Source organism: Melozone crissalis, unplaced genomic scaffold, assembly GCF_028551555.1.
Source record: "Melozone crissalis strain CALT ecotype California unplaced genomic scaffold, PUWL_Pcris_2 ptg000063l_1, whole genome shotgun sequence".
Classification (NCBI taxonomy): domain Eukaryota; kingdom Metazoa; phylum Chordata; class Aves; order Passeriformes; family Passerellidae; genus Melozone; species Melozone crissalis.
Genome location: NW_026535841.1, coordinates 4,661,385 through 4,684,118, shown reverse-complemented (window position 1 = coordinate 4,684,118; position 22,734 = coordinate 4,661,385). Strand labels below are relative to the sequence as shown.

General features: G+C 45.2%; 1 protein-coding gene across 4 annotated transcripts; it reads right to left on the bottom strand.

The window, feature by feature from the left end:
- Window positions 1-349: 349 nt before the first annotated feature.
- Window positions 350-20,930, bottom strand: EIF4ENIF1 (eukaryotic translation initiation factor 4E nuclear import factor 1). Of its 4 annotated transcripts, none has more exons than XM_054288817.1 (19): window positions 20,823-20,930; window positions 20,245-20,371; window positions 16,990-17,063; window positions 16,070-16,197; window positions 15,270-15,550; window positions 14,487-14,688; window positions 13,223-13,398; window positions 11,597-11,732; window positions 11,103-11,282; window positions 9,017-9,246; window positions 7,666-7,737; window positions 7,027-7,210; window positions 6,501-6,580; window positions 5,998-6,137; window positions 5,739-5,823; window positions 4,569-4,701; window positions 3,137-3,481; window positions 2,761-2,925; window positions 350-2,228 (listed from the first exon to the last, which is right to left on the bottom strand). In XM_054288817.1, exons 2-19 carry the CDS (start codon window positions 20,341-20,343, stop codon window positions 2,002-2,004), a joined length of 2,937 nt encoding a protein of 978 aa, XP_054144792.1. In that variant the 5' UTR covers window positions 20,344-20,371; window positions 20,823-20,930; the 3' UTR covers window positions 350-2,001. The 4 variants fall into 4 exon arrangements, with proteins under 4 accessions (XP_054144792.1, XP_054144794.1, XP_054144795.1 ...); XM_054288819.1 differs by having other exon boundaries at window positions 3,137-3,418; XM_054288820.1 differs by having other exon boundaries at window positions 3,137-3,199.
- Window positions 20,931-22,734: the final 1,804 nt, after the last annotated feature.

Sequence of the window (22,734 nt, the reverse complement as noted above, 5' to 3'; positions counted from 1 at the left end):
GTGCTTGGGTTATGAGCCTCAGTGGAAGGGGCAGAAGATGAGGCTGGTGCTCAGATTGGGTTTCACTGCTGTTTCCTCACACTCACACTTTTTTAGAGCTGGTAAGTTTTCCAACTTCTAATACACTGAGCCTTATTCCTCACACTTAGCTGTGACATTTAAATGCAGCAATTCCATCCTGGATCATCAGTGAGCCCAGTCACTCTTCTCAAAGCACACTGATCCTCCCCACCCCTGCACTAATTGAAGTTTTCTGCATCTCAGCTCAAACCCTGGTTCCATCTTACCCACAGGAACAGTGCTAAAAATTAATCAATATTCTGACATAATTTAGTACAAGAGCAATAGATACAGAGAGCTGGTAGAATCAACTTTATTTACAGAATGTTACTGGGAAAGTGTCAAGTTAAAAAAGTATGAAAACAATCTTACAAGGACAAGCTGGTGATTGCATGTTTTACAGGGATTGTTTTGGGAACAACCACTGGAAGAATGGGTGACCTCCAACAGCTTCCAGGTTGGAGATTGCAGCTTGCTATTTCATACAACACTGTCTCTGCTGGACTGAAACAAACCCACCACAGCACACTGCCAAGGCTTATAAAATACAGACAAGTGATTTTTTTTTTTTTCCTGCTGCTGGTTTTGCTTTCAGTGAGACCGAAGAAAGAGCAAGTCTGTGAGAGTTCTGGTTTTACTTTCACCTCTTAAAAGAGCACAATGGCCTAAGCTAGGTAGGACATGACAGCAGTACTAGACTCAACACAAGTGAGGGAGTGAAGTGAGGAACCATGCACAAGGATGGAAGAGAACACTCAACTGTTCAGGGAAGTGAAACAGGCTTAAAAGGAACATAGTATTTTAAAACCAAATATACACAGTAAGATCACAAAACTACCCCATCCTCCCCCTTTCAAGCCACAGAACAAGACTCCAAAGGCAAGTTTCACAGTAATGGCATCACCAGATGCACACTAGAATGAGGACAGTTCTTGGGACTCCCTTCTATGAACAGCACTGAAGGCAGTACAGAATATCCACAGCTATGACTGAGGAGTTGAAGGGTGAGGATTCCAAGGCTCCATTTTGATGACCTTTAGTAACTGGCTTGAAAGATTAAAACAAGGAAAATACTGCAGCTAAATAAGGACCAGCACCAGCCCTCTTGAAAGAGCAACAACCAGGAGGTACCTACACACTGAAGATCTGGCTTTATCATGACTGCACCAGGTCCCATCCTCAAGGCTTTTGAAGACTAAACAATTCTCTCATTTGGTGGCAAGAGTCACAGGGAATCAGACCTTTGTTACATAGACAGCAAGATGTGGGCTTTTACTTTGACACTTTAGCTACACTGAGTGCACAGTACGTGACAGAAAAATGTGAGAGGGAGACCTAGAGGAGATGAGCAGCAAGAAAAGGCAAAGCAACTTCATCCTGTTCACTCACACTTAGGATATGCAACTTTAATCTTAAAGAAAGTCCCACACGTACAATGGAGAAAGGTCCAAACCATAGGCACAACTAAAGCTCAACTGTTATCAGCTACTCTTATGTACAGCTGTATAGATTCAAAAAGGCTATTCTAGGTGTGTATGTACAAAAGATTGTTTATACACAAGTCTGTACAGAAGGGTCTATACATGTAGTTTTCTGCAGAAGGAATCCATAGCTGCTACCTCTACACTAGAGAATATCAGCACTTCATTCACATATCTTACAAAAACAAACAAACAAAAAAATAGACACTTCCAGGATTAAACTGGCTTTGTCGTGCATCTAAATTTCTTCAGGCTTCACTATCCAAGCCATAATGGATCCTTTAGTCTTGATGCAGACATGAGACCAGGACAGGTGCCATGTGCTTTAGTCTCTCAAAAGGAAATTCTGCACAGGAGTGCTAAAAATAAAAGCCCCAAAAAACCAAACAGAGGTGAAGTCCTGACTATGGACATTCTCATCCAGTCTAAAGAATCGCAAGTGTTCCACCCAGTGGTCACTTCACTGCCGGAATTCCAGTTCATCCACACTGATGACTTTGGATGGCATGGATGGAAGAGGCTGCTGCAACACATCTGAACCAAACCACTTTGCAAGGCCAATGGGAGAGCCACTCCTCTGGCTGGGGCGATGGTCGAGCTGTGTGTGCCCGTGAGATAATCCAGTCCGAGGCAGCACATTCTGAGGGGTTGTTTGTGCACCAGCAGGTGATCCCTGTGCTCCAGAGCCTGTGAAATGTAAATTATTAGAGGTGCAGTAATACCCAGCACAGATTTGCCCTCGAGCTATCACCTGATAAGGCATGTGAGCTGAATGTGGCTTTTATTCATTCTATGAGCCCCAGAAGTCCAGGTACCACAGGTTTATTTTCATTAGTACTCCCATAAATGGCCTGACACTGCCAGTTCCGGACACAGACGGGTGTGAAGGGAAGACCAGGATCAAATAGCATTTCCCTGGAGAAGGTGGGTGGCCCGTGGCCCCAGAAGGCTGAAAGCCTGCACACATGCTGCAAGAGTCAGATCTGTCAGTATCAACACATGTTCTGAAACCAAACACTTCACTTGGACTTTGTTCTGGCATAACGGCTTGCATTGGCCCAAACCACCTGAGACCCACACAAGGTTAGTGACCACAAATAACTAAATTAAAGTAGCTCCATGAATAACTAAATTAAAGTAGCTTCCTGCTAGCACAGTGCACTCAACATCTCAGAAAGGAGCCTTCTAGAACTCACTCCTGCTGTCTGTTCAAGCCCACCTGATCGTTGTAGCTGCTGTTGCATCATGGCGAGCTGCAGAGGTGTCCCCGAGCGTGGATTGAGGATGTGATGGCTTGCTGTTGGTAAGGGATAAAAAGGCTGGCCAAGGATGGGAGCAGATATTCCCTGCAAGTGAGACAGGTCCACCCCAGGAGGAAGCATACCTGTGGAACATGAGCAAGAAAACTTCTTACCTGATAAGCATAAGGAACTTAATGCAAAACAAAACATATGTATTTAGATGGGTTGGAATTTATTGTCTGATTTTAAAGGTAAGCTCTGATATAATAAAGAATACCAGTAGTGTCAGTTTGTGCTGTTCCTAACACAGTCTCAAAGACAACATGCATGAACAGGAAAAAAAGTATGGATTACCTGCTTGCAGCAGAGGAAGATGCTGTGGATGGACCCCCTGTGCCATCATTCTCTGGACCAATCCTGGGTGCAGTTGATGAGCAGGTCGTACAAGTGGTACATGGGGAACAAGGGGTACTTGATGAACAGGACGAAGGAAAGGGCCTCCTGGTACTGGGGAGGCCATTGTAGGAGTCTTCCTACCAGCTGATTTGGGCCTGTAGTCTTGCTCTTTGGTGCAACGATTTGCTTGGGTAAGAGGTGTGGAACATGCAGAGCGTTGCAGTGCAGGTAGTTTGGTACCTAAGGTGGGCAAAGTTCCTTGATCTGCATTCTCCACAGAACTAGACAGTAGGTTATCTGTAGCTAGAATTGAATACAGCTATTACAGTCCACAGCTAGAAATTGCACCTAATGAAAATTAAAGCTTCATGATTGGATTTGATAGGTTCCAGAACTAGCTGAACAGTAGTCATATATATTTAATAGCAAGCATCTTTTTTCTGGATGCTTCTGGCCAAATTATTTCAAAAAGAGTAATGAGAAGGAATTTGTTCCACAGGAATCCCTGTACAGGAAACTTAAATTAGTTTAGAATCAACAGTAACTCCATTTTTAATTCTTATTTTTCCTTCTTAGCAATTTTGAACTGGCGGCACAGATGAGTCAGTGCCAAAGGTGACAGGAGGTACAAGAGATCCTCCCTAGACAAGATAAGTTGGAGTTGTGCCAGAAGTCTGGCCAAAGGTGCTCTTTCAGTTTAGCTGTGTTTGGGGGTTAACAGCAGCCTTCTGTGTCTGATATCTGCTTAGAAAAATTTGGAACACTAAAGCACCTCCAGAAGCAACTTCCACAGACCATCCAGATGAGTTAGAGAAGGCCTGAAATACCCTGGCATCAAGTACTGCAGTGGAGATATTTCAGTTGGACTGCTACCATGAACTGCAAGCTGCCTCTGCAGCTACCAGTGCTGAAGCACAATGCCACAGCCATTGGCCATGTCAGTCTGACTGGGTCAGGCAACTGGTGTGGAGCATTTCCTTTTAACAGCCTCTTACATCAGCTTGGGTGACAAAATGCTTCCCTGATCTGCTACACTTAAGAGTTTAACTGGTCTCAGCTTTGACTGTTCAGTTGTCTCAAGACAACTAAGTTTTCAATTATCGGCATAGAGAGCTATGGAAGCATTATTGTCACTGTGCTTGTTCATCAAGAAAAGTTGCAAACAATTATGGTTCAGCCCTCTTAGTGTTGCTCAGAAATTGATAGGAAATAGAGATTAAGCCCTGGAAGAGCATCCCCTCCATAGCTCTGGCCCCTCCTCCCATAGGCTCCCTCCTCATCTCCACAGCTCAGGAATGTCTAAAGGTAGCCTGGGTGCATTATGTGCTGAGACAGTCTGAGTGTATTCCAAATCCCTTTTGCCTGTGGTATTTTAAAGCCATTACAATACCTTCATTTGGTCTCTGATTTTCATCTTTAACATCACTGATTTTCATTTTCCCAGAAACTGGATCCTCTTTGCTTTTCTCTTTGCTCTCGTACATCTTGCGAATCACCGAGGTAGGTGTGAAGGAAGGAGACAGCTGCAGAGGACACAGTGAGAAACTCACCTCACCCAGGGCTCATTATCCAGGCCACAACATCTCAGCTGTGGGAGGACACCAATTCTAGCACATCCTTTCCATTTAAAGCCCTTTTGAATCAGCTGCTGTGTGCCCATGGTTTTACTTCACCTCATTTCATAGCTTTATTCTATAGATTAAGCATTTCTCTTTAGCTTTTTTGCAAGTCCAATGTCAAAATCTGCAGCTGTTCTCAGTTAAATGTACCTTAACAGGCTTGAAATAAAATAGCTGAGCTGTAGTGTAAGCTACAGCTGTTTCCTCTTTGCTATTGGTTCAGAAGAGCAATTCCATAGGAATTCCTATAGAGCTGCTTCATCTGCATGAGCTCAGGGCTGATGTTCTGCAGAGAATTATTGCCTCTTTTGGGTTCCCCCCATTCACAGTTCCATAGCACCTGTGGAAGTCATTCACTTGGAATGTAAACCTGGATTACTTGTTTCATTTGGCAGGTGATGGAGCTGCAAGTACTTGACTGATTAATTGGAAAATTTAGATGAAAACTGCATTCTATGTAATGCTGAAGGCAGAGAGGCAACAGCTTGGCTTTGAGATTTCACTAATTTTCAAAGTGACCCTGAAGCTCCTAGGCATTACTTCAATCCACAGACACTTAGGTCAAACACTCCACACCCAAACACCAGTGTTCTCTAAAGCATCTCATGGCTTTCAGCACCTGTCTTAAAATTTAAGCACCAAAATATGATGGCTTGGTTTTGCATAATCACCTTCATTTGGCTTCAGAACACAAGGTCAAGGTAACATTAATGGTATTTCTTCAGTTTTAGGTAAGACAGTGGTCAGAAAAGGCTCTTTTCCAAGGTAAAGACATTCAGTTAAGCATGATGGAAAAATTCCTGTGTCACATGGCCACAGATACAACATGAATGTGATTAATTCAATGGCCTCCCTTTCTCCCATTTATTACCACTGATGAACTCTGGTAACTGCAGACTCTGTGACAGTTCTCCTACAACCACTGAACATCAGGTACTGACCATGCTTGTAATGGATGCTGCAGGGGCTGGAGAAGATGCACTCCCTCTGTGTCCTGGTGCAGGGGATTTGGTCATTCTCTGCTGCCTGTGAAGGGACAGGGAGTCAGAAGCAGCTCTGCTCTTGGCACAGAACCAAAGGCAGCACTGCCAAGAGCCAATGCAATCCTGAGTGACTAGTGCTAATATCTACTGAAAGACAATACTCACATTAAAAATCAGTTAACAGCATACCCCTTACATTTTGCAGTCAGGTGCTCACCTGTTTCTGTAGCCATCTCTGCTTTTGTCCATTTGTGGTTTACCAAAGCCATGCTGGTAGAAATTTGCTGCATGTATGGCCAAGTCATGTGGGAGTGCCAGTCCCTCTAATGCAGCTTGCTGGATCTCCAGGGGACTCATCTGAGGTACAGTTGGATAAAAAGCACACAAGTCAAAGCCTGTATTTGGCTGGATTTTTTAAGATATTGAAGATTGACTGCTATAGCTACTGATGTCTTCACCAACATCTGCCCACCAACAGTCTCTGGTTTATTAACAGGCAATAGATGTTTCAAAAAATTTTGTACTTCAGATACTCTAAGATGGGCCAAATTGCAATGAGGTTTGGAGACTGTACTAAATTAGACTTGTATCCTCACACTCAGAGAAAACTTAAAGCACAAACATCTGGGTGCAACAACTACATAATTCTACACATGTTAGCTCTAGACCACAGAAGACAAAGACATGCAAATACATTAAACAAAAAGCAGATCATCTAACCTGTGCAGCAACTGGGCTCATGGGCTTCCTTACACCTGGAAATGGATCACCAAGCAACTGCTGAGAACCTTGTCCAAAACCTAAAGAATATAGAACAGTTGTTTTTAAAAGCACTAACAGTTCCTTTCAATACAAAGAATACATATCCCAAAGTAAAATAATGCTACGTGAATTAAGGATTCCTTGTGAAGACTCTCAGCTCACCCCTTAAATCTACCTAGAGCTACAACTCTTCCTTGTCACAGAGCTGGAGAGCTACAAAGAGGCTCCTGGTAGTGTTCTGTAGTACAAATGGCCAAGTACTCCTTGGAAGTTATTTTTACACAGTAGCTGAGCACATTATTCCTCACTGTGAGCTCTGGGTGATGAATTTAACATTAGAGACTAGTAAGTGAAAAGGCACTTAGCACTCAAAAGGCAGACACTGCCCTAGTTGCCCACCAAGTGCCAGGAAGTTTTTATAATTCTAAAAAGCAGTCTTAAAAAACCCTCAGGTAACAAGAGCCCCCTCTGCAGGCAGCCTCACCAATGGGGGAAGATATTCTGTGGCGCAGGTAATCTGCAGAAGCAGCTCGAGCAGGGAACACAGGAGGGATGGGGGGAGAGGGGGCTCTCTGTGCCAGCAGGGAGGCTGCAGGCTCCAAACCACCCATCAGCCCACTCAACACATTCGATGAAGCAGGTCTGGTAATGGGTGGACCAAGAAGCTCCTAAGAATAATTAAAGAAAGAACATTAAAAATAGGACAAATTTACACAAACCAGCTCATTCTACTACACCACAGTCTGCCCTATTTATAGCAACTTGGAGACAAGGGGACTTGTGCAACCAGATACACCAATCCTGCTTTGCCAGAATTAGGCACTCAGCAAGCTTTTCATTTTCAAGCTGTAATTACAGGAAGTAACATCACAAGACAAATTTTTAGGTGAACTGATCTAGTCCCTGGCTCTTTCTTTATAGTATCTTGTCTGATAGTATAAAGAAAGGACACACTTAATGGGTCAATGTGATCCATCAGAGACACGGTTAAGGATGACTGACACTGCCAGTATCTTGTCTGACTGTTGATCCCATAAATCCTTAAATGCTTTATTTTCAAATCATTTTTGTTTTCCCATTGGGGATATGCTTTTAAGTACTTCCCTCCCCCCAGTAAGAATACCTGCAGAATATTCTTTGACAGAGGCTGGCCTGATATCTCTGGAGGTGACATTAAGTGGCTTTCAAGGCTCTGCTAAGAAAATGAAAACACTGTAAATTAGACATAAATACAACCAAGCTCATTAAGAGACTATCTACATTTGTTTCAGTGACAGAAATAATTTAATCTGTTGTGTTGAACAGTAGTTTATGCAACAGCCAAATAAAATTTCAGAAAGTTAAGGGCTGAGCTGGCTACAGATTTCCCTTAAGAAAAATGCCTGTACTAGACTGCATACAAGTATTTCATTGTGCCTTGTTCAAGTCTGGATCAAATATATGAACTTATGTAATTGTGTAAACCAGAGATGGACTACTGAGCAATTGGTTAACTGAAAATATGTACAAAGTAAAAAGTGTTTGCATGTTAAAGAAATTATTTAAGATATTTTTCTGTGCATCAAAATTGCACATTAATGTAAAGAGACACCCAGAGGAAAAGTATTGATTTAAGTCTGAGATCAATCTGCAAATTCTTCACAGGGGAAATTCACATTCTTCACTATCTTTTAGTGAAGTGGGATGGGTCTAAAAGTCCTTGGGCATAGTTTGGCAGGAAAACCACATGCTTTAGACCTACTCGGTTGTTAGAAGTATTTTCTGGTGCCAGAAATATTTACTGACAGCTTCTGGGTCAAGCACACTGCTTAGGCAGTTAGTGGCAGGATGAAATTTCATCCTACAATTCCTTGCAGTTTAAACCTTACTATCATCTGTTGTTTAATATTAATCTTCCAGCTAACAAGTACTCACACTTCAGTTTCATCTTAGTACAAGTGTGGTGGCGTTCACAGGGGTCTTAGGATGAGGGAAGAGATGAGGATCTGACTCCATGTTTCAGAAGGCTTGATTGATTATTTTATGATATATATTTATTAAAACTATACTAAAAGATTAGAAGAAAGGATTTAATGAGAAGGCTAGCTAAGGATAGAATAGGAATGGAAATGATAACAAAAGCTTGTGTGTTGGACAGAGAGTCCAAGCCAGCTGACTGTGATTGGCCATTAATGAGAAACAACCCCATGAGACCAATCACAGATCCACCTGTTGCATTCCACAGCAGCAGATAACCATTGTTTACATTTTGTTCCTGAGGCCTCTCAGCTTCTCAGGAGAAAAAATCCCAAGGAAAGGATTTTTCATAGAATGTATCTGTGACATCCAAGTGCTGTTAAAAGTCAAGTGCAAAAGAACAGACTGTTCACTGCCATACCTCTACTAAAGAAAGGTCACTAAAAGCATCTGGTAAACATTCAGGTGAGGGTTGGCTGTTACCCCCCCAGGTCACCAGAGGCACTGGCTGCACTTACATTGACTTTGGGCTGGGAAGGCAGAGTCCCGCTTGCCTTCATGCTGCTGACCAGTTTGTTAAACGCTGTCATGTCCCCATCCTTCTTCATCTGCCTGGAGCCACTGACATTCAGGGCTTCTTCCATCTGCTCAGCCATAAAGGGAGTGGCAATTTTCCCCTCCTGATCCACTTTCAGACCTTTTAGCCCAGCTTCGACTTCCTCCACTGAGAGTACAACCCCTGAATGTGCTGAGAAATACAGGAGAAATACTGGTAAACCACAGTTCTGGTCTCAAATGAGCTAATAATTCTTGTGCAGGTGTTGAACAGAAGTTGTTTGAAAACTAGGAACAGCCAAAAACTTATTTTTTGATACTGATGCTAACTGCCAAACCATGACTGATCTGGGTTTAGACTGACATTTTAATATATCCATATTCAGAGAACTGACATGCACAACTGCCACATAAGACTCCATAACAACCTGTTTAGGCTTCAGCTAGTAAATCCTTGCTCTTTCATTTATCCTGCAAGAAATGTTGTTACTACATTTTACAACTTTGCCTGCATTTAACAGAGAATATTAATGTGACAATTGAGTTGGTTTCTTTTCTCAATTAGGAAAGTTTCATTTATCTTATACTCCAGGAGACCAGATGGTTTTACAGCCACAGTGCAAGCCATGCCAAATTTCTGAAGCTCTCATAGGCAGAAAGAATACATACCTGGAAAATCTAGACACTTCAGAGACTCAGCTACACACTTAAGTTCAGTGTGTATAAAGTTTGAAGTGGATTTTTTTACTCAGAAATTAAAGCCTCTTACAGAAAGATTTCACTGGCATAACCAGCACAAGGTACAGGGCTCTTAGCAGTACTTTTTTCTGTACATGCATATATCTACACATATAAACACCTACTGGTGCCTGGCATCAAGGCTAAACATGCTTTATGGACCAGCTGACACACATCACAAGGCATGACACCTTACAAGAAAAGGAAGAAAAGACAGAAGCATGCCATGGGTTGCAGATATTGGACCAAAGAAACAAGATTTACTGGAAATTTGGGCAAGGAGGTGGAGAAAAGAAACAATGATGCAGACATGCAGCACAGAACATGAGCAAACATGATGTTGGTGGAGAGGAATCAATCTGAAAACTCCACAACACTTGAAGAGCTGTACAGCATTTTGTGGGAATGCAGAGCCCCACATCAGGTACTTTTGAGTAAATGGAAACTTCCTCACAGATTTTTGTTCCTTCATCCTTGGTTTGTGAGGATCAAAGTTGAAAAAGTTTTTAGTAGGAAAGTCAGACTAAGCTGAACAGAAATAGAACTACAAGTCTTTTTAAAGTGACATTAAGGAAGCTCTCCACATGTTAGCCAACACTCCCTACTCCAGACTGGATGTTTAAGAACATTTGCAGTGCTCAGATGATTTCCTTCCTAGCTGCCTCACACTAATCACTTTTTCTTCAGTCCAGTTTACATGGCAATACATGCTGCTTGCCAAAGAGAAACCAACTTGGAATTAGACCTCAAGATTTCACAGAACACATGCATTTTGTACACTCCATGCATGCTATGGGCCCAGACATGCAAATCCCTACACTGGAGGCACCCTTGAAAAAACAAAACCAAACAAATTCCCATTCTCAAGGCACTGTACAACTTCTGACACTTAATGGATCAATGTGATCCATCAGAGACACTGCCAAGGATGACTGACACTGCCAGTTTTTGGTAAAGCCAGAGTTTCAATGCCACAGTTTCAGAGCTGACATTAACAGTCACCACTAAGAAAAACTGCAAATGCCATACACAAAGCTGGAAACTCAGATCAAGACTTGCATCATCTTATAGTTGTTTCTGGCCACTAAAACAGTCTGATAAAGTGACATCATCCTGTGATTAGGATGAAAAGAGTCAGTGATGATATTGACACAACTGAGAGCTGCTGAATACTGAGTTTTCAGTGCTGTAAGTAAATCTGTTACACTGCCTACTCCTGGACTTGGGCAGTTGAGGTTTCCAGAACACCAAGCCTCTTTGCTGGGGGATACTGCATCACAAGAACTCGACAATAGCTGAAGAGGCACTTACTGCTCTCTCTAAGCTTTTCCTTGTTGGCTGAAAGACTTGAGAGAAGAGGTTTTAAGTCCACTTTGGCTTTCTGTAGCATTTCTAGGATGTCCACTTTGTTTTCAGAGTGGTCTTCCAATGGAATGGGAGCAAAGTAGTTTCCAGAGTTCTGGCCAGGGGAGAGAATGGCTTGCTCTAGACCTGCAACAGCAAAACCAGGAGCACTGCGACATCAGTTCACCAACCCAATGGCTCAAGATGAACATACGCTGGCAACCAACCTCAGCATGTCACTGCAAAGTTATGCCTCACACCCCTTGCCCAAGATCAGCTGGAGAGTCATCAGGAAGCACTGACAAGAACATTTATTAACAAAGAACTTCCAAAAGAATGCCAAGTGCTTAAACTGTGGGAGAATTCACTGTCCTAAAGCCTTATCTGCCATCTTCTTATTGAATGAGTAAGAAAGAATGTGGAAGGAGGCTCCCTGACCCTGCCTTGTCCTGCAGCCTTACCTGCCAGCCTCTCCAGCTCCTCATGAGGGGTAGATCTCAAGCTGCTTGACCGACTTCCAGAACGACTGGGATTAGAAAACCACCTGCTGAACCTGCTGGCAGACACTGAGCCTTCCCCCAGCACATCCTCTATCATCTAAGGGAGGGAAAAAAGAAAAAATCTTAACATAAGCAAGATCAGCAACATTTCTGAGAAGCTTTACCATGCAAGCAAGATTCTTCTGCTAGACAACTCGATGGTGCTCCCAGAGTTTCAAAACTTTGATGTGCTTTTCTCCTGCAGTTAACATAACCCAGCATACATCCCTACCTGACACCAAATATTTACTCACAGTAAAACTGTAACTGGAAAAGCACAGTCAGAGCTTTAACCAAAGGCCATTAACTACACCATTTTAAAGTGGAAGTGACAAAAGAGCCCCAAGTACTTAAAAACCAGTGCATTATAAAATATAACTCAAACTAAAACCTCTCCTATCCTGCAAGACAGTACCCAGTTAAAGCCTGGCTCAATAGGCACAGATGCAGTTTCAGGCACCATGTTTTCTTTTAGACAAAAGGAAGAGCAGCTTCTTCCTCTCAGAGAAATTAGGCTTTTTCTGAAACAAGGAGCACTCAACACTATTTACAATAGAGAAAAAAAAGTATTGCTCCATTTGGTTTTGATTGCTTGACTCTAACATATTGTACAAGAAATGTACAAACCTATGGTAACACTTGCCACAGACATTTCACCAGTACAAAGAAACTCCCATTTATGACAAGTTAAAACATCTGCCCAACTGCTTCATCAGCAGTTTTTTTCACTTGGGAAATCTCTGCTTTTAAAAGGAGTCACCACCTTGCACGTATGCTGAAAATCAGATTATCAAGTCTAAAGAAACCATTTACAACTTCCATAGGGAGAATGAATTCCCCTCCATGTATTTGACAAATCACTGGCACCATATAATGATTCTTTTCTAATGCAAGCAGCTTGTCCACATTAAAGATTAGGTCAGAAGTCCATTTGTTTTTAAACCTCAACATTTCTAAACCATGTCAGGTCTGTTTGTTTGCAGTCAGAACCCAATTTTTGACTTTTGACTGAATTGGTAGGCTGTGTTTATCCAACACAGGAGTAATACCTGTAAAAAATTAATTAACTTCTTAAAGATTTAAGTAATAAAGATTCAAACCCTTTCAGACATACATCCTTTCAGGCACTAGTGTCTCCAGACTCACTGCCTGCCAGGAACTCGGCACAGGAGATCTGCTTGCTGCATTTCCCAGACTCAGAAAAGGCTGTTTCAGCTAGGCTAAATTTGTACAATGAATCTTTTCTGAACATATCCTTAATAATTCTAAAGATCCATTCAGAATGTCAATTTTGAGCCTTCAAGTAATGACCAAAAGAAAGGAAAAATGGTCAGCTAGTCTGCCTCAAACACTTTGGAGCCAGTCCCAGGGATAACACCTTGGCAGAAACATCCTAACATCCAAAGCTAAATCTCTGCAAATTCATCTTAAACTTGCACATTTCATAAAGGAACTTCCACAAAGCAAGAAGTTTTAGCTTTCACAGAATGCAGCTGCAGCAAAAATGTTCTCATTAATACACCCAGTCTTAAGCCCCAGAAAACTCACAGAAGCCAGGCCAGGAACACTTTTGTCCAAGTTAAAGAACTCATTGAAGTCAAACTCTCCTGGAGCAGGTTCTTGTAAAACAGCTTCTCTAGGAACTTCTTGATCTGCTGGAGTTTCATTGGCAAGGACAGCTTGCACTTCATCCTCTTCTGCCACTCCACCATTGCATTCTATGCCTTAAAAAGAAAACCAAGTGAGTGCTGAATCACTGAATTTGGCTATTTCCTGTGGGAACAGGGCCTGACAGCCAATGCACTTGCCCAGGGATTAGAAGCACAGGCTCAAAAAAACCCCAGCCCCCAACTGATACCCCATCAGTTACACCCCACTGGCTCCTGCTACAACTCCTAGCACACAGCTGCTAGTCTGGTAAGACTATCTAGCTCAAAAAACTAAGAATTGCCATTGAACTGGGCAAGACAACTGCATCCTGATCAGCCTGGGCTGTTTTGCCACACCAAGCACATACAGCTGTTGCAGAGAGTCAACAGCTGCTCCTGGTTTTCCACCAAGAATCCTTTGGCAGCTCCTGCCTTCTTGACGTGGGTTCTTAATAGTCAACACATGACAAATACTGCTTCTCCTCCTTCACCAGGAGCAAGGCACCTTTCACTTTAAAGACTTCTCAGCAAGCTTGCACAGGGCACTGCAAAAAAGCTGTGACATGGCTACAAACTCCTGTGCTTGGAACTGCACTACAATCCAGTTATGTTGTCCACCTGCAGAATTTCTAGCATTAAAAAGTCATCTCTCTTGCCATACTGCAATTTTTTTTTAATCATCTAATGACTGCACACAAAGTCAGTGTTTCCTAATTCAGTTTAAAACTATGTTACTGGAAGATGTATACCCAGATCAGTGTTCCTAATGTTAGTATTACCATAAGGAAAAAAACTATTTCAAGCACCTCAGAGCATTAGCTTAATTTAAACAGAGCCTTTAGCACCCAGCAGGATAATGAACAAGACCTTTAGAATAACCTATCAACTTCTGATATCATTCAGCATCCATACAAGGTTTTTTCCCAGCCTTTCAATCTCACCTCTCTTTGGAAAAAAAAAAGGTAACTTATCACCTAATTGATCTTTCAGGTTACAAACACCATTATAGACTTTACATCTTGTGCTTCAAGATGACCAGAAGCTGTGCAAACTTAAGATAAAGGTTTTAATCTACACCTGTGTGGATGTGTAACAGTCACCTGCACACCCAGCAATGAGCCCCTCTAACAGACAAGCAGAGCTCCCCTGAGATTTGTCCTTACCTTCCTTCAGTGAGGCCGTGCGTCGCCTCGTACGCTTTCTGCCCTTGTGATCTTCCTCCAGAATTTTATCATCAAAGCCTGTCAGCTCAATGGTTTCAGACTGACTTGTAGGCCCAGCAGAGAACCACTCAGGTTCCTCTTCAGTGTAGGAATCATTCCTTCTTCGCTCCCCAAAGACCCGTTTGCTGTCACCAAATTCCCTCTGAAGGGGAGATGTTAAAAACATTAGCCTTAATAAAATACTGCTTCCTAAGAGTCTTCCCCAACTTCCACCTTTCACACCAGTTCTGGGTATTTTTACATGTGTATACAACCTCCTGTATGCTCTGTAAGCTTTTAAATTTAAGGCTTCACAGCTGAATTTCTCCTTCATTACACCAAAAGCTATTGATCTGCAAGTGTTTCCATAAACTCAGTTCTGCAGCCTGAGAGTTAGCAGTTTCTTTTTTTGTAAAAAAAAGCATTAAAAAAAGCCTGAAAGCATGGAAAGCACCCATTTACTGAGGTTATGCTTGCTGACAACTGCCAGGTCAAGAACCACAAATGAACTATTAGACTTTTGAACCTCTTGCTAGTAAAAGTCAGCCACGGGCAGGGTTTGTCTGATAAACAGCATTACATACCTCCCTCTGTGAGCTCTCTGAAGGAATGTAAGTTTTGAAACACCAAGTGCTCACCCTTAAAGGACCTGCTTGCACAGAACCCTTAGCTGCTGTCCCAGGTGCTTTCAGTGCCCAGGTGTCCAAGCCCCCGATTTAACAGTGAGGAAAAGAAGGAACCAACCCTGAAGCGTTTATCCTTGTAGTCCCTGTCCCGATCGCGGTCCCGGGCGTCCCTGGAGTCCCCGCCCCGATGGTCCTTGTCGAAGTTCCTGGAGGAGATGATCCTGCCGCTGCCGATCCTGCGGCCGCCGATCACGCGGACGCCGTCGCTGTCCTTCTCCAGGGGGCTCCCTGCCCGCCGGGAGCTCACGGACGCTGTCACATGGCAGCCGCCTCCAAAGCTCCGCCTCTGGGGACTCAGCACTACATCCAAGTCATCTTCTTTCACTCGCTCTCTTGGATCTGCACGTCAATGACCACACAAAAAGCACTCAATTTAATGCATTAAAGACAAGTGAGTTGTGTGTATAGCACCCCTCTGTTCCATAGCCTTGCTGCTGTCCCAGGGCTTCTAAAGGAAAATGCTCATGATTTGTTTCTGTGACACCACAGGAAGCGCAAACAAAAATTTACAGCTGGGTATTGAGGAACTACTGTGGTCTCCTAGAAGTACCTGCTTTCCCACTATAGACCTTCTAAGTGCTCAGCTTTGAGTTGCAGGGAAATTGTCCCAGCACTTGCATTTCACACATGTATTCACTATTACAGGGCAAGAATAGGAGGATGTAACTGACTGCGGCACAGGTTTGTTCTTACGTAACAGTCACCAGAAAACTCACTATAGTTGGAACAACCAAGATTTCTTTGACACTTATCCTGTGCAGCCAAACAATTTTCAAAGACTTTGGTCTCTTTTGTGTTATCCCAACAGAAAGGTTTTGCCAACAGCCCATGTTCAGTTTTGTGCTCAAACACACTCACCTACTATTCTACGCATAAGAGAAGTCCGATCTGAATCCAAATCTTTTTTAAAGCTTTCCACTGGTGAAGTTCTCCCTGAAGTTGGATATAAAGATGCATGCCACTTCTCTGGATCCCAGACACCATCACTAGGAAAATAAAATTGCAGCATTGTTTACTATCCTGTAGCCTAATAAATGCTTCATAACGATGCTGCTGGAAACCTAGAACTTACTGGTTAGTGACCTGCACAAGTCAATTATCCTTCATACCCAACTTTTAGTCTGCTGTACTATGGTTTATTACTTCACACATAGTATTTGGATCTCTTCTGTAACAGCAAGGAAGTACAATACCCAGTATCAGATTTTAAAAGACTAGTTATTGTTGAAGCTTGTCTGGTACACTGCAAAACAGTTCAAGCAGATCATATGGTGCTGCTCTTAAGAATTTGGGTAATTTTATCTCAATCTCACGCTCTCACAATAAATTCATCTGAATAGCACAGAATCTGCTGCTTAATAAACTTGCAAACACTAGCCAAGAACACTCATCTCCATTTTTTAGTGAGGTACAGTGAAAACATGGGAGAGTAATCCACTAAGCAAGGCAGCTTGTTACAGCCTGACCCAGTCTGTGCTACACACCCATCCATGTTCTTGGTACTTTTTCCTGCAAGTCTATGACACTTGTGCTGTGTGAAATTATGAGATCCAGCAGAAAAGAATCCCTGTTCAAAGAACAAAATCCTTGGCCAGAGCATTGAGCCCTTCCTAGAAGATTAGTATTTCTGAAAACTGGACTCTGTAGCAGTCTGAACTTTGTAGCACATATAACCTCCCACCAACATAAGAGCACTTCTTAGCTAAGTGGTTTTTTTTGCAATTTAAACTTTTGCTTTGAAAGAAATGTATATAGCCTTTGATTAATCAAGAAAATACCTGTCATATTTTTCAGAAAGACAAGAAGGTCTTTTTTTAGAGTAGGGACGCTCTTTAATGTCCAGCAGCTCCTCCTAGAGAAAAAAAAAAAAAAAAAAAAAAATCAAGACAGGAGTTTTGATTCACACCCAGACAAGATTTAAGTGACTCAAACCATCTACTCCAGACTGCCTGTCCAATTTAGTGTTTTAATTTGACAGCCCAGGTTTCCCAATATGCTGTTTCCTATCCTGTGAAATACAGCACTGGAAGTTTATATTTCAGTTGTTCTACCAGTGGCCACTGACCAAACACTTATTCAAAGCACTAAGCCTTACTAGGCCAGGCTCAGTTTCTTGTGAACACTCCAAGGCTGCTCACACCATAAATGTTTATGTATTCACTTCCCTGGACACTTCAGCCTAAAAACAACACAGGCATCATGGACACCAGAGCTGCTGAGCTCTCAAGAAGGAATCAAAATTGCTGTGGTTAATGCTATATAGAGTTCAGCAGGTAACAAAAGCATTAGCACAATTTCAGTTACTGGTGTAGATCTGTGAATTCTAGACAAGCTTGACATTTCTGACCATCACCAACTCCCAGATATCATGATACGTGTTATACAGTTACCCATTCCACCCAACACTAAATAAATGCTGAATAGTTTATTTTCCCACTTTCTACCAGCTTTGAACAGCCCTTAGGTTACCACTGCACACCCTGAGCAGTCACCCAACTGGCAACCAGTGCAGTCTCCCTGCAGTTTGCTACATCCAGAAACCATTATTAATGGTGTGATCATCAGCGCTTTAAATCAGCATTAACTCTGCTGCACATTTCTAGTTGCACTTACTCATTCTCCCAAGATTCCAAGAACCTGCCTCACTCCCAAATGTACTGAAATATTCACAACTGTGCAGGGATCAGTGAGCAGCTGGAAGGATAAAGAAATCCTAAGAGCAGACACCATACACCAGCAAAACTGAAAGAAATCGGTTTAACCTCTCCCCCCAAAACCACAATATCCTTCAGAACCCTTACATCATTTCCCCCACATGATTAAAATCAGTTCATTAACTATGTGAGCTTGACACTTGCTCTAGGTGGCAATTTGGTAGCTGGATAAAACTTTAACATCCCCATCCCACCCCAGGCATCACCATTAAAGGGAGCCTGGCCTCCCTGCCCACAGCTTCCCAAAATAAACCTCAATCTGTGAGGAACATCAGTGCTGTAACACTATCAGAGCCTGATGCAGACACTACAGCATTAACAGCCCTGTCCATCAGCAGACTGGGAATGGGTTATTCTGCTGGCCACGAGAGGGAGTCCAGGCTCTCATTCACATCCTATCACAATTCTTCCACTCAAGTGAGGAAAATTTGAATTGTTTCTTGCCTTTCACTCATTAGCTGTGCACCCTTGGGGGAACAGCTTCCCAAGAACCAGCAAAGACACAGCTAAAACTGTAGAGCACTCCTCCTACAGAGGAGATAAATGCTGGCACTTCCACCTGAGGGGTTTTATGTTTAATTCTCATACATTCTAAGCAGGCTGGGGGGGAAAGTGTGCTTAGCTGTTATCATACAGTTTTAAGCAGAAAGCTTAGAACTACTCAGAGAATGAGCCAGATGTTTTCCTAGTGGTAGTAAATGAATATAAACCATTAAAGGAAATCACTCCTTTTCTAAATCAGCAGCACATACCCCAAAACAGTGTTCCCTCAATCCCTAATTAGTAGGAAACTGGAACACAGGAAAATGCCCCACAATGTTGATTATCTCACCACCTTAAAATATTTGAGCTGTAACACGTAGAGAAACCATTTGATGTAAAGTATTTTAACACAGACTGATTTCTGGTATTTCTTGATTCAGGCTCCTTGGAAACCAACTGATAAACAGGACTAGGCACCCCCTGGCACTAGTTCTGCAACTCTGTCCTGGTCAGAAGCCATAGGTACTGAATTAACAAAACTGAAGCTACAGAGGCATTGCTTTCAGTCAACAGCCACCACCAGCATTGCCCTAAAAAGCAGAGCAGAAATTGAAGCTGAATTCAGCTACTACACAAGAGGACTTAGGCAAGACTGAATGAGAATAGAGACCACTTTTTCAGCAGGGAAGCTTTAAAAACAGCTCCTCTCTTTCACTTAGCAGTTAACTGACTAACTAGGTCTGAATAACAATATACTTTGCATCCTCAAAAGTTAAGGGCACATCTTTTCTCAGAAGTTAGAGAGATTTAGAAAGCTGTGCTATTCCCAAGAAGTTTTGTCAATTCTGAAGTTCTGGTTTATTGTTGATGTCTACTTAAAATAAGCTAGCGCTCTACTATCTCAACAGAACATAGCCACAATGATAACTTCTTTTTCCTTTAAAAAACAACCTGCTAAAAAGCCAACAGCTCCGAATTCCTCAAGAAAGATAACACAGTCAGCAACAATATACTATCTCTCCTATTCCACACTTCAGGCCATTTGCTGCAAAGTATCTTAACAGCTTTTCACAAAGCAATGACCACCTGTTCCCACAGCTTGCAGCCATGGGAAAATCAACCACCATTACAGACACTTCCCAAAGGCATTTTTCAGCAGTGGTACCAAAACCCCAAACAAAATTTGAATCCTAAACCCTACAGCATATCAAGCTCCCTTAGTACTAGAACAATCTTTTTTATTGGCAAGTTATTTGGCTCTTCTTCCTCTCATACATATATTTAGGCATCACAGTTAAACATAAACACCTGTGTTAACGTTAGAACACTAAGCATTGATTAGAGTCACAACTGTTGAGGCTTCCAGCAATCAAACATGAGCAATTCTAAGGTTACAACAGGCACCCAGTAAATATATGAGAGGTCCTGATAAGATCTATGTGCTACACCTTCCTAGGAAATGGCACCTACTGCAAGAAAACATTTTTGGTCAACTTCTCGAAAGAACATTGCTGAAAACAGAACTACCAAGTGCTTGAGAAAGCTGGTAGAACAACATACTTCAGTCTCTACAATAATCTCTGAGCACATGCTGTGGGGTGCTCAGATATTAAAATAAGGTGGTGGGAATCAAAAGCATATCGAGGACAAGATTGCACAACTGCATCACATTTAACAAGCTGCTCATTTGATACCACTTTGTAAATCCTAATCCAGGCAAAGGCTTTTCAGCTTTCACCTCACTGATTCCCTCTCACAGGAGCCTCCACCTCCCACTCTACTCCTGTGACCCAGACTTTCACGCACAACTCAGAAACGAAAAGAGAGTAATCTAACCTTTGTGTAACGATGTGGGTATTTAGTTGTAATTCTGTTCAGCTCCAGGAAAGCATCGCCATTTTCAGTTTCTGTTGCTGCACCTCCTCTTTTATCCATGGTTACTTCAAAGCCTTTGACCGCGGAGCTAATTAAAACAAAATCAACCCGTCAGATTTCAAGACGTACCTTTCTAGAGGGTGCATTTTCTCCCCAGTCCGAGTCAGTTTAGCACTCGGGCACAGCAAAGCAGAGCCGCGCTCCCCAGCAGCGCCCGTTCCCTCCCAATCCTGCCCCTTCCCCCGGCCCAGCCGGGCGGCTCTGTCTGAAGGGTCCGAGCGGTCCCGGGAGCGCGGTCGGCCCTATCCGCGCCCGGGCGGCTCCGGCACTCGGGGTATCGCTCTGCGGGCACGGCCGGGGCGCGCGGCCCCGGGACCCGCTCCCCACACAGCCCGCGGGGCCCTGAGGGGCCGGGCGCCGCTCGCCCCGCGCCGCGGGGGCAGCGCGGCCCAGGCGCCGTCCCGAGGCGCCGGAGCCGGGGAGAGGAACGGCGGCAGCGGGGCAGGTGACTCAGCGGATCCCCGCCCGGCCGCACTCACCGGCGGGTGTCCCGCGCCGCTCCGCTCCGCTCAAGGCCTCACCGCCGCCCGCGGCGTTTCCTGCTCCGGCCGCCGGCCCCACTTCTCCCCCGCCCGCCCCCACTGAGGGGCCGCACGCGCCCCGGGCCGGCGCTGCCGCCGCCGCCACCGCCGTCCCCCCCCCCAGCCCCGGCCGCCCCGCGCAGCCCCGCGCGCCGCCGCCGCCGCCGCTCCCGCTCCGCCCGGCGCCGCCTCCGCTCAGCCGCCGTAGCCGGGGCCTCGCGCCGCCCGCTCCGCACCCATTTAACGCCCCGCGCGCAGGCGCGTCGGGCGCGCGCGCCGGGGGCTCCCCCGCCTGCCGCCTGCCCGCGAATGGGCGGCGGGAGGCGCTGACGGCGGCCGGGCTGCGCTCCCGCCCCGTGTCCCCGCCGCCGGCCGCACCGCGGAACCGGCGTCTCACCCTGCGAGCCGTGCGGTGGGTGAGGAGAGGCGCGGGGCTCGGCGAGGGCCTGCAGGCAGTCTGGGCGGGCAGCCCTGCGGGGGAGGCGGCCGCCGGCGGGATGCGGTGCGCGCCATGTGCGGAGCGGCGGCGGGATCGGCGCGTCCCTGTCCCGGGACTGTCGCCGTGTCCCCGTCCCGCCTCAGGGGCAGCGCGGGGTCAGAGAAGGGCGGGAAGCGGCGGGGCGATCGCGGCTGAGATGGGCTGGGAGCGCGCTCGGCGGGCGCTCCCCTGGCCCCGCGCCTTCCCCGTGGTCACGGCGGGCTCGGGGCGGCTGCCCTGGAGCGCCGTCATATCCCGGCTCCCGCGGCTGAGGGGGGCGGTCCGGCCGAGCCCGCGCCGCTGCCCAGCCCGGCAGTGTGAGCGCAGGGTCCCGGTGTTCTCAGCCCGCACCGGGCTCCTGTCACGTTGGAGTCTGGTCTGACTGTGCTAGGCTGGTGCAGTGAGCGGGGCAGCGGAAAAGTCTTGCAGTTTTTGCTAATAAGGAGCAGACATTGTTTTCAACGTCACTTTAAGGAATTTACTGAGTGAGATCGCTGCTCCGTTTGCCCACAGCTCTGTTCCCGGCACTTGGATCCATTCTGCCACAGGAACCCAGTGGGGCCATAAGGTTTCCAAACACCTTGGGCAGCGAGGTCTGTGTAGGAACAACAAATTTCGTGTAGGATCTGGTGCATAAGGTGTTCTCTTCCCTGATCTCTAATGAAGTTGAATACCAGAATTAAAACCTGGTTACCTATGGAATGAGAGAAATTAATTTCTCACTTTTTTTTTCGTGATGAAGTGCTGCATTATTAATGAGACAGCACTGCAACTATTGCCAAGTCTCTTGAAGGCAGCAAGTACTTTCCAAACAAATACACAGGGAGACTCCATAGCAACCAGCGGGCCACCAGCCTCGAGCAGAGTGGTTATTATGAGATGCTGTAGGCTTTGAGACGGCCTGAACTGTGTTGTGGTTCACTGTCACCTTTGTGCACATCGCTGTTGCGAGCTAAATCAGGCTTTTTGGCTACCAAGGCACATCTGCCAGAGGTGCGTGTTACAGCAGAAATGTCCAGTGGTGCCACAGAAACGGCAGAACAGTTTTTTCCCAAGTGCAGCAACAGCTCCCTGCCGCGGCCGTTCAGCCCCTTTTCCTGCCTGTGCTCGGTAAATCCCGGTCACACCGGGGCCGGGACAGCGCTCGGCCTCGCCCCGCCGCACGGGGGCGCTGTCCGTCCGCCCGCCCCGCCGCACGGGGGCGCCCTGCTCAGGGGCTGGGCGGGGCGGGGAGCGCCCGCTCCTCCCTCATGGCGGGGCCGCCTCAGGCCCTGCTGGTTACTCCCTCCGCTTCCCTCCCGTTTGCCGTGATATCCCCGCTGCTTTCCGCCCGTCTCGTGTACCGGTGCCACATCCGCCGGTGCCGGGATCCGTGGCGACCCTAGCGGGGCG

Excerpts from the sequence above, each read along its gene's own strand:
- EIF4ENIF1 (XM_054288817.1), bottom strand. The coding sequence starts at position 20,343 with ATGGATAAAAGAGGAGGTGCAGCAACAGAAACTGAAAATGGCGATGCT. Across the intron at positions 16,198-16,989 it reads CTTTCTGAAAAATATGACAG|TGATGGTGTCTGGGATCCAG; the intron begins GTATTTTCTTGA and ends TTATTTTCCTAG. Across the intron at positions 5,824-5,997 it reads AGAGATGGCTACAGAAACAG|GCAGCAGAGAATGACCAAAT; the intron begins GTGAGCACCTGA and ends GTCCCTTCACAG.